This window comes from Argopecten irradians, chromosome 3 (assembly GCF_041381155.1).
Source record: "Argopecten irradians isolate NY chromosome 3, Ai_NY, whole genome shotgun sequence".
Classification (NCBI taxonomy): Eukaryota; Metazoa; Mollusca; class Bivalvia; order Pectinida; family Pectinidae; genus Argopecten; species Argopecten irradians.
The window spans coordinates 27,456,406-27,468,512 of NC_091136.1; the positions used below are offsets into that span (position 1 = coordinate 27,456,406).

Here is a 12,107-nt window from a genome sequence, read left to right on the forward strand (position 1 = left end):
ACTATCAAATTACCATCTTCGGTTTCCGACAATGATGTTTGTTGCAGTGTTTAGCTATTTTCCTCTGTTTCGTGCTGCGTTTTACACAGAAAACCTCATCATTCACTTCAACAGACTCTGTTTTTTAACATCAAATTTCAATAATGCAAATCATAAATGCTTCTTACAGTGAAAAGCAGTAGCTGCAATCTAGGATATCCAGTACATTTGGAATCTTCTATTAGTAAGAGTATTTCCGTACTTTCAAGAATATGTTTATCGCTGGAAGTGATTTTACTGCGAGAGTAACACTTATATACTAATTTAGTACCCCATTACGTGAGAAATAAATGTTAGATATGTTATTCTGAGTATCTACAGGATATAACTGACGAAATATCCTCCTTAAATGACCCTGACTGTTAACATAACGTCAATTGTATGTTATCCTTAATATTCCAAGGTTACTATCACTGTCGTTATAACCAGCCCTAGTGGCTCAAATAAATCGAATATTGGCACACTGGATGGCTTTGAAGTTGGGTTTTGTTCTCTGTAAACTTCAATATAAGTCACCCATGTCAGTATTATTGTAACACAGTCCAGGGGATGCTGGTATACATGCATGTGTCACTATCAATCGTAAGAAAATGACTGTGGTGGTCATGATTAAAAAATAATAAAATAAATAAAGAGATGGTAACATTTTATTGACTTTGAATGAGAAATCAGATGATTGACTTACTATAACTACTTTGTGACACCCCATCATTACCACTAGGTTTACAAAGTCTCCACAGATTTACTGTTGTAGCTGTATGGGATGTAATGGAGAGTACATCATGGATATATCTTGTACACCTCTGTACTTACTGTAATCTCTATATTGATTGTACAGCACTGACCCTGCACCTCTGCACTTGTTGTACACCTCCCTACAACCCTGACTGTACATTTCTGTACAACACTGATTGTACATCAGTACATATCTGTATTGGTTGTAAACCTGACTCCACAGAGACTGTACAGACTGTACACCCGACTGTACATCTCTGTATTGGTTGTATAACCCTGACTGAACATCTCTTTACTGGCTGTACACCTTTGACTGTACATTTATATACTGACTGTACATCTCTGTATTGGTTGTATAACCCTGACTGTACATCGCTGTACTGGCTGTACATCTCTATACTGACTGTACATTTCTGAGTGTTCACCTCTGTATTGACTTTCACCTATGTATGGACTATAATTTCTAATTTTTGTATGGGTTGTAGGCCTACATCTCTGTACGGACTTTACATTTCATGACTGGTTGATCATTTTTGTATGGGAAAGTATTTTCATACCCATTCACTATTCACACCAAATATTCTCGAACTTGAAATATCCTTCACTAACAACTGATGCCTCTATAAACCTTACATTTTGGTACTAAATTCTCCCTAAAGAGTATTAAAGGTAATGTATGAACCCTCATCCCACCTACATGTAGTATATAAATATCAAGCTATAATGTCTCTTTCTTACACTTGTAAAAGGCGAGGGAACATATAACAGGCCAGTCAACTTACACAATCCAAGTTATAGCTATAATGTAGAAGGTAAAGTGACAACTAGTCACACACCTGGCAGTTTTGTGGCAGTTACAGCGACAACTGGTCACATGGACAACTGGTCACACGGACAACTGGTCACACTTACACTGACAACTTGTCACATCGACAACTGGTCACATGGACAACTGGTCTAGATATAGCCACAATCTGTATTCTGGTATATAGAGTAAAGTGATGTCTAAATCTAGTGAAAAAGGTCACACACTACAAAGTGGTACCTAGATACAGCGACATCTGTTTGCACACTCTAGTGTTGTGTCTAGATACCATGACAACCATTCACCTATTATTTTACTACATACAGCACAACTTCTACAGCTATAACTGACTATCACATGTCCCTCACCTGTTTCACTCTTCTCAGCAGTAGCAATCACACCTCTACTTCTCCTGACACCCCTACCAACACATATAGGAGAGTCCCAGTGAAAGACCAGAACAGTCCATCGTGACTGATTAGGGTAGACCGGGTAACACAAAAGACAACATTAACTTGCATTGAACATCATGTCACTTTTTTGAATGTACACAAAGTTTTTAAATTGCTTGCAATAAAAAATTTGATAGCATATGAATGACAATATATTAATATTTGAAAAATATGAAGATATAGATATTTACATATACAAATGGAGAAATGAAATATTGTCCAGGGTGAAAAGTGTACAAATGTTAAAAATTATAATACTTTAATTACAAAGCGAAACGCATATAGGTTCATACAATTTTACAATACAAAAAACAAAAATTTTGTATAAAATCTTCTCATAGAGAAAACGATCCAAATTACAAAACAAAAAAGTATTACCCTAAAGATTGTCTTTAAGTTGATGTTTGGGGGAAAATATAATGTTGCTGTACATATATATGAGATGAAATAGCTATTTGTCAATGATGTGATTGGTTCTAGACTCCACCATATTCAAGGGTTGTCTCCCTTTCTTAAAGCACATTTTATTTCATCAATTCATTTTTTGTTTATTCTCTTTTGATAGAAATATATACTGTCTACAATGAACATATAAATAAAAAGCAGAAAAGCACTTTACATAGCACTCTTAACTTAATTAACTTAATTACTCACTATTAATTATAGATTCTTGATAAGAAGGAACTACATTAATTTGTATAGAAAACATATATCGACCAATGTAAAACAGGATGCATACCAGGTAAACAAAACTTTTCACAGGAGTATGGAATTTGACCTAGGATGATAGCAAACAAAATGAAGGGAAAAACATCATTCAATAATGGTAGATAAATGTAAGGAATAGAATTCAAAATCATAACAAAATGGAAAAAATCTACAAGACAAAAAAAAAAAAAAAAAAATGGGTCCCTTTTTACCATAAATAGAAGATTTAACAGCTAAAAGGCTGGAATTCATTATTTTCAAAATTTAACACAATAATTTTAAGAAGAAAAACCATCCAAGTAATATTGACTTGGGGAGAATAATAGTTGTTGATCAGTAATATGAAGCTGCCTTTGGTTGTAGTCCCAAGATGCCTCTGGATGATGGATTGGTCGGTAGGGCCATCAAAGGGAGGCAACTGTAAATGTGGAAGGGAGGCAACTGAAGAGGTGGAGCAAGAAGTTACACTCGCACACTCAACCCACTGGTCGGACAACTATTACATTGTTCTCAATTCCATTATCGGCCTTAATTGGCTGAAAAATAAAAGGAAACATTTTTATTAGTTTTTCCCCCTCCTAGTTAAAGGTGTAGGTTAAATACAATAGGTATGAAATGAAAATATTTTTTTTATACCTGAAGGATAGTTTTGCTCACAATGATGATCTACATGTAGAGGTACATCAATCACATGAAATAATTATCTTACTTCATTTTAATTTTCTCCTTAGAACTTCTAAAATGTCAACAAAATTTCTATAGTTAGCCTCTTTCTTGTATCATGATGTAATCATGGCGTTTAGGCACGCTTACCCATATCAAACACAAAGTGAGCACAAATAAGACCCAATTTAAAAAAAGAAATACAAAACGGCTTCAAATAGGACATTTTTGTTTTTATGTCTTGAAATTGAACAAGTAGACCAAGGAGAGTTAACAAACTAGAAATCGGGAGAATATTGATATCATACTTGGTTTTTGTTGATCAGCCACTCATCATCGACAAGGAACTTGTAAACATATTCTCCCTCGGGTAGGTCAACAGTCACAGAAAACACAGCCTCCCTGTAACACCAAATCTATGGTTAGTATACATACAGACTATCAATCATTCAAACTTCACCACTCATCCATCCCTGAGATTTTATAATGGACTGTTCCAGTCCTTGATTTAGATGATTTAAAGAGTTAATATTCTGGAAATTCCTTCCTCGTTTTTATGAAATCTGAATAGGACATGAGACAAGACACAGAGATGGAGTCATATTGGTAACATTATACCATCCTTCCTTAATTTCATACAAATGGTAAAAAAAGTATTTTATACCCTGAAGTACATACTTTCAAAGCATTAGAAATAATATGGATTGTTAACGGACAGAGGACAGATGCCACACCACAGACAATTATAAATGGATCTTATGATGGTGAGCCAATAAATATACAATACTACCATACAGCTCTAAGTTAAAAATGCATGATCGTAAACGCAACTAAAGAAGTAAACATTTATACTTACTGTTTCTCTAGAGGAACCTTCTCCTTCCAGTCGTTGAAGGAGCCGCTGACTAGTACAGTGTTTCCATCATTGTCCCATTTAAACTGGGTGGCTATCGTCTGTACAGCAAGAGAAACAATCTAGTTAGGTATAAATCACCTTTTGAACACTTGGGCCCTGGTAGCTGATGTTCAACCCAGTATAGAAAATTACAGAATTCTTATGTACCAAATATATTAGAATGAGATTATACTGGTTAGATATTGTAATATATTTCCCTGTCTGTAACATTATTAGATCAAATAGACTATTTATGACAGGTGATCTAACTTACCTTACTGGGGGGAGGATTCTCAGGCAAAGGGGGCGCATCTCCTGTAGGGCAGTGATAGTATAAAACATTTCAATTCAGATACATGCATTGTACAGTAGTTGTCTTTTTAGTAATGATATCATTGACAATTAACAATAGAACAATATTCTTATATATGTATAGGAAGAATGAAAACTAATTAAAATGGAAATAAAGGTTTACAAAAGAAAGCTATTGTTGACAACTGTATGAAGATATTATAATTTACTGTTACATGTCTAATAACATTGCAATTCTGTATTGGCATATTATAGAGTTATCTGTCCTTGTGGGTAGGTATTGAATGTGACCTCACATGTTTGTGAGCCCAGCATTATTTTCCCTTAAAAGTATGATGCAAATTTCGCTTACAAAATAATGACGTCAAAATGGGAACCTACTGACAAGGGAGAAAACTCTGTAATTAATGCGTAGACAGAATATGATATATTGTTGACAACTGTATGTCTAATAACATTGCAATCTGGGTTGGCATATTATAGAGTTATCTGTCCTTGTGGGTAGGTATTGAATGTGACCTCACATGTTTGTGAGCGCAACATCATACTTTTCAGGGAAAATAATGCACATTTCGCTCACAAAATAATGATGTCAAAATGGGAACCTACTGACAAGGGAGAAAACTCTATAATTAATGCAAAGACATAATATGATAAAACAGCACTTCTAGTAAATGTTTAGAGAGAGAACAGATTACCAGGGTTAGTATATAAGTCTAGCCACCAAACCACTACAGCATATAGACTAATCAAAAAGTAGGAGTATACTCTACTATCTGTGATAAACTGACTGTGTTACTTAGTAATTCATCGTGCCAGTCATAAACATGGCATTAAAACCATCTTATTTCAATGACTTTTCTCTTAATATTTGTCCAAAGAAAATATCTTTCCCACTATAAGCCTTGCATCTCCCCCCCCCATATTTGTTTGGAAGGCATTCATTTTATACAAGTTCAACATTTCTGTTGTAGCCCTTTCTGCTTAATATCCCCTAATTCCATTCAAATGACAAATTTGTGAAGACCAAAATTATTTTATCAGAGCACAACTTTAAGGTGAGGCCTGCGATAAGTTATTGTCTTGTTATGGTCAAAGGGTTGTGACCAGATGATTTGTACAAGAAAAACCCTCAAAACCTCCACAAAAACCTGAACCATATCAAACACAGGTTTTCCATGCATGCTCCATCTAACATATCACTATAGGTAAAGATAACCCTAACCACATGCCTCATCTCTACCACATATGTAAATGATTTATACATATTTCTACAGTAAACCTCCACACCATCTCACTACCTAAAACTGTAATGTATGGAGAAGGTCCCACCGTCATCAATTAAAATCCGTGACGCGTAGATTTAACTGTACAATGTGACGATACAATGTCATCATCTCTCCTACTTCAAGGTCGTTACTAGGATAACTCTGTCCAGAGGTTAATGTCAAAATAAGGTGACAATTTTAGATTTAAGATGTTCGATATTTTAATCAGAAGATTAATGAAAAAGAAACTTCAAAAGAAATTCTGACCTTCCTTATAATAATTTTTAATCAAACTGCAACACAATTGAAAAAAAAATACTAAAAAGCAAGAAAAAAATTAGGGTGATAATATAGAGAAATATAAGAATGAAAGGTGAAAAAAGATTACCTAAACATAAGCCATACATATATAATTATAAGAACTGAAAAAGGAGCAAACAAAAAGTTACTTTATCAACACAGGATTAAAGTGACAAAAATGAAGTTTATAAAAAATAATTTACCAGACCTTTTGTCTCCTGTTCTGTGCTTTCTGCAGGTGGTGCTGGTGGTTCTTCCACAGGTGCAGGTGGTGCTGGCGGTTCTTCCACAGGCGCAGGTGGTGCTGGAGGTTCTTCCACTGGAGCAGGTGGTGCCGGTGGCTCCTCTACTGGTGCAGGTGGTGCCGGTGGCTCCTCTACTGGTGCAGGTGACTCTTCCACTGGAGCAGGTGGTGCTGTTGGCTCTTCCACTTGTGATGGTGGCTCCTCCACTGGAGCGGGTGGTGCCGATGGCTCATCTACTGGTGCTTTTGTCTCCTCTACTGGAGCAGGTGGTGCTGGTGGCTCTTCCACTGGCGCCGGTGGCTCTTCCACTGGTGCTGGTGGCTCCTCTACTGGAGCAGGTGGTGCTGGTGGCTCCTCTACTGGTGCTTGCGGCTCCTCTACTGGTGCTGGAGGTGCAGGTGGTTCCTCCACTGGTGCTGGTTGTTCTTCCACTGGCGTGGGAGGCTGTACTTCTACTTTTGTTTCCTGTTGTGGTGCAACTGTTTCCTCTACAGGAGCTTTTGTTTCACTAACTATTTCCTGTTTTGCTACTTCTACTACTTTTTCAGGTTCACTAGTTTCTACTACAGACTGTGTTTGACTGGGGGGACTCACTTCTTCCTTAGTATCAGAATGATTATTATCTACACTTTGTACACTTTCCCCTGTACTGGCAGGTGTACTATTGTCATTGTCAGTCTTTGTTTCACTAGTGTTAGTAACAGTTTGTTGTGGTGCCTCGTCCCCAGCCTTTGCCTGGTCACATGCCTCCCCACCACCATCACCCCCACCGCCTTTCTCACCTTCATTTTCATTATCATTAGCTGTTTCAGCTGCGGGATTTTCACTCGCGGCTTCTTCTGCAGGTTTCTCCTCTGCTGTGCCGTTTACCTTTTGTTCTTCAGCCTCCTCTTTGTTCTTTGCCTCTTTGTCCTTTTTCTTTTGCTTACCACTTTTATTCCCCATGGTTGGTTACTTCTGTGTCAGTATCGATGAATCTGAAACACACAACATTATTCTTGTAAGCAGTTTTCATAGAATCAAGGGAGGCAACTCCTCCAGCTTTATAACATTAACTCTCATACAATTAAATATTGAAGTGATATATTTAGTACCAAAATCTACAATGCCATATATATATCATATTATACTTCATGAACCCATGACTCATCCAGCAGTAGTCCTATCTATTAAAACAATAAAACACATGAATGGTTTAGACTTACCAAATAAATATTACCCCATCTATACATTTTCTAAAACAATATCTTATTTATATAAACTCCAAATACTTACAGTGAACTCTACGCTCTGAAAACATGTTTTAAGTAAATAAGAATGAACTTATGTCTGAATGGTTTTAAGATTAGTTTTGAGACAAGGCTATCATGGTGATAAAGCTTTCACTTTTTACCAAAAGCCTTCTGCCTCCATTATTGTTTATGAACACAGACTTGACTCCTAAATCTAAGATAATAACACACAAAGATACCTAAATCAGCAGGCTGAATATTATAATATTTCATTGAGTGCTATAAAGTGAATGTCGGTTAGTCATCCCAGCCAATCTCTCTAAATCAGATTTCCCATACACTGATCCAGTGTTTTATCTAGAAAACCTGATCACCATTCACTAAGTAGAATGTTGTATGAAGACCATTTCCTGACTAGCATCCGAAAATATAGACATCAATGTCACAAGCTGCCATAGCAACACACACAAAAGCTCTCAGAAAATCTAATTTGCCAAGTAAACATGTTTCGGACAAAGATCTTATAAATAATTGACTTGCTTTTGACTGTTTTCTGTTTATCTGTAATGTGTAAAGATTCAATTTCATAGGATTTGCAAGAATCTGATAACTCTTACAACTTGGCCAATTCTTGTAGTGTTCCTCTGTTACTGCTGAGAAATAGAGTTGAGTGATCTTATTGTATATACACAAGAAGTTAAGCAAAAAATGAACATCAGCTTTAGTAAAATTCCTGATGTATATTCTCTTTATGCAAGTAGCAAGTTCCTTCGTAACAGTGCTATTCACACAGCTAGGGACACTTAAGGACATGCCAGTTTTTGGAGAAGGAGGAAAGTCAAGAGTCCTCACAAACAAAACCAGCCACTAACAGTCAGTATCTGACTACTAACTCGCATTAGTTTCAGTCTTATGACCTAGGGTTGGTGGGTTAATGGAAGAATATCTGGCCCTCTTAGCAACTCGGTCACCATGGCCCCTTTTTAGGAATAAAATATCATCTGATTAATCTCCTTTTTACTAAAAGGGTTCCATAGAATAATGCTAAAGGCATTGTGACCTGAGCATAATTGGCAAGGTTTTAATCATTCTCAAAAACTAATGAAAATCAATTTTTATCTATAAAAAGACACCAAATTGGAGATAACTCTTATCACTTTCAGTTTTAATGAAAATCTCAGATGCACCCTTAATTCAAAACATATATACCAGGTATATCTGTATGAAGTATCAAATATAATTATGTGTATATCATATATAATCAATGTTTCAGGACCATTGTAAAACTATCTATGGAGAAGTACAATTGTCCTTTGTAATGCATTTAATCAATCTCTTTCACCAGAATAAATAACAAGACAGCATGATGGACTTGATTGTCTACAACAGTACAGTCAAGTACTAAAACAAGATTTCCCTGTTACTTTACAGTCGGTTCCACACAAGTCGACATTTGTCTCAGCTATTAGACCAACACAAGGGAATTCCTAATCTCATTACTTGAAAACTGCATGCTGCATTGTCGCATCAGCAGAAAGTTACCCCTGCAGCAGATGTTGCTGTATTCGGTGGAGACGATGGGGCTCGGTTAATAACATGCCTTACAATGCTGAATAATAATTTTCTATTTACAGTCAGGATTTTTTGTAAATAGATGTATGATTTACTTACAGATTTATAAGGGGCTAACACAAAAGTACTTACTATTGATTATGACAGCTGTTACAGTAAGATTTCAGCAGACATTCCTGGCCAGGTATGGCGATTTATATTGCCTATAGTACCAGCATAAGGTGCACATTTAAGGTAAATCCCAGGTAAATCTAGAGTTCTGGGTAGAGGCCTGAGGCCAGCACATCAATCACTGTGTATCTACAGGATGTGCTGATGAAAGCCAATTACTGGTAGATTATACAGATACACAGGCCCATGAACTGTCATCTAGGAACATCTGCACATGCAAGAAAGCATGCATAGTCACAAACTGACTAATGTCCAGGAATAATGCATATAACTTTTAGGCAAAGTACAGATGTATTGTGTGTGGGTTTTTTTTTAACATAAGTTGATCATTCTATGTGGTGGATTGATTCAGCCAAATGGATAGTATATAACAGGTCTGAGTTGACAAGGCTAAAGTTCACACACTAGGCAATAAAACTATCCAGGTAACAAACTAGCCTTGCCTGTCACAAGTTCGGCAATCAGGCAATCTGAGGTCACTAGTCAACCTACTATTCTCAAGTTTGGCAATAATGGTCACTATCTAAGGTAACAACCTAGACTCGTCTGTCACAACTTAGGGAATCTGAGGTCACTAGCAAACCTACTTTTTTCAAATAGGGCAATAATGGTCACTATCTGAGGTAACAAACTAGCCTCGCCTGTCACAAGTTAAGCAATCAGGCAATCGATCAGCCAATCTGAGGTCACTAGCCAACCTACTATTCTCAATATTGGCTGAGGTAACAGACCAACCTTCTGTAATCAGAAGTGACAAAGACAGCCTTGCCTGTCACAATTGTTTGGTAATGAGGTCATCTAATGTGACAAACAAACCTAGAGTTATATGATGTGACAAGACAAGTCATAAGTTTGGCATATGGACTATCTGAGGTGGCAAGCCAGCTTAGAGAATGTCACAACTTAGCCAATCAGATTAACTCAGCTGACAGGAAAAGAATTAAACAAAATTTCGTTACAAGTAATGCACTGACTTTTTCAATGGTATATATCGTAATCAAGCATTCAATTGCTTGAATCCAGATATACTTAGATATGTCAGACAATCAAAATCATCCGAGGTAATTTGGGCCAATGGTAAGGATGTAATGTAATTATACTCCGATACTGACAATTATATGTCAATACAGCAGTTCTTATTACATCTAGGGTGTCACATCTGTGTCCCAGAACACAGCCCTGTACACATCCACAGGATTAGGCTAGTGAAATCTCCTGTAATCTCATCCAAGGCTTCTCAAGGCTGTCCTGGCTCGTACAGAAAGAGGAAAATGAACAAAAATTATACTATTTCAGTATTATTTCCCTAAGGTCTTTCACCTGTTTAATAAATTATCTGAAGGAAAGGGAATTTTATGATTTAAGCATTGAATCAAATTAACAAGGAAACTTAAATGATCATTGCAAGTACAAAATGTAAATGGAAGAGTAAACTGGCGTTTCAATTAACATTTTATGTGACAACAGAACTCTGTGAACTACATCGACCTCTTCTGACCTTCCTTTAATCTCAAATCATTCAATGAATGTGTGTCACATTATGTTATGTTTGATTGTAAGTTATTCTTGACAAAGTTCATCACTATTTTTTTAAACATTATCCCAAAGAAACAGGCAAACGTGTGCTCAGAAGGGTGTTACAGAGACATGTACACCTAAGAGTACATAGAGCAGTAAGAACTAAGAAAATTAATCAATCATTAACACCGTTCTCTATGAATAAAACATCTCATTCAAAATCACATTTCAAATGCTGACATGGGTTTTTTTGCCAAAAAAAATGCGAGTTACAAACATCTTCCAGTAGACAGAGTTCCATCTTACTAGCAGGATTCCTGGAATATCTGGCTAGAATTAGGTTACAACTCTGTGTTTTTTTAAGTGCATTACAATTGACCTACATATATTTAGTGGTAAACAGCTGCTAATGCTATCAGATAACTCAGACTTATGGAATCCACTACTCTACCCAGCCAATACTGTCTCACTTCACTTACAATTTTACCCTCCTACTTTCCACTCAGCTATAGAGTACACATTTATATTTTATCCTTTGCAGTTCCAATATAAATGGCTTATCAATACCAGTGCTTAGTTTTAATACTTTCTATTATCTACAGCCATCTTTAAACACTTTAATACATTTACATTACATCATTTTCACACATTTATACTTGAGTTATAATATGCATTTTCATTTTCTTCTCCTTTTTTCCCAAATCCCGTTTCATGAACTATCAAATAATATACGGCCTCTTTTTCTCTCTGTGTCTCCATCATTATTGCAACAGCTTCTCTCCCCAATGTGTATCCTTGGAGAGCTTTAATTCCAGTTGAAGTAAACTTAACTTTTTTGTTCCATTGTAAAATCCATCAGAAGTATAATTCTACTTATTCAAAACCTTTCTCTTTTTCCTACACTCAGGAAGAGTAGTAATTAAACTATCTTTAAACCACGATATATTTCCTCCCCAGGGCAATTTAACATTACTTGCACCAATCCTTTCCTCTGTACCACTGCCCACCCTCCCTTTTTCCATGAGGAAGGTGTGATCCTAATTGAACACTGATATTTAGACACAGACGACCCTATAACCAAACCCATCAGTGAAGTAAAGCAGGGTTAATCTGGCTATACCTGCCGTTACTGAACCATTGATCAGAACTTATATACTGGCCTCAGTAGACCTGTAATGGATTTATGGCTAGA

General features: G+C 36.3%; 1 protein-coding gene across 2 annotated transcripts; it reads right to left on the reverse strand.

Annotated features, from left to right (window-relative positions):
- Positions 1 to 672: 672 nt before the first annotated feature.
- Positions 673 to 7,367, reverse strand: LOC138318063 (fibrous sheath CABYR-binding protein-like). 2 transcript variants are annotated; one of them, XM_069260126.1, is made up of 6 exons: positions 6,689 to 7,367; positions 6,386 to 6,586; positions 4,572 to 4,612; positions 4,259 to 4,356; positions 3,711 to 3,804; positions 673 to 3,275 (listed from the first exon to the last, which is right to left on the reverse strand). In XM_069260126.1, exons 1-6 carry the CDS (start codon positions 7,365 to 7,367, stop codon positions 3,216 to 3,218), a joined length of 1,173 nt encoding a protein of 390 aa, XP_069116227.1. In that variant the 3' UTR covers positions 673 to 3,215. The 2 variants fall into 2 exon arrangements, with proteins under 2 accessions (XP_069116227.1, XP_069116226.1); XM_069260125.1 differs by having other exon boundaries at positions 6,386 to 7,367.
- Between the last annotated feature and the right edge of the window lie 4,740 nt (positions 7,368 to 12,107).

Coding starts and splice junctions, on each gene's coding strand:
- LOC138318063 (XM_069260125.1), bottom strand. CDS start 7,367: ATGGGGAATAAAAGTGGTAAGCAAAAGAAAAAGGACAAAGAGGCAAAG. Junction 4,357..4,571: donor AGAATCCTCCCCCCAGTAAG/GTAAGTTAGATC, acceptor CTTGCTGTACAG/ACGATAGCCACCCAGTTTAA. Junction 3,276..3,710: donor GGCTGATCAACAAAAACCAA/GTATGATATCAA, acceptor TTTATTTTTCAG/CCAATTAAGGCCGATAATGG.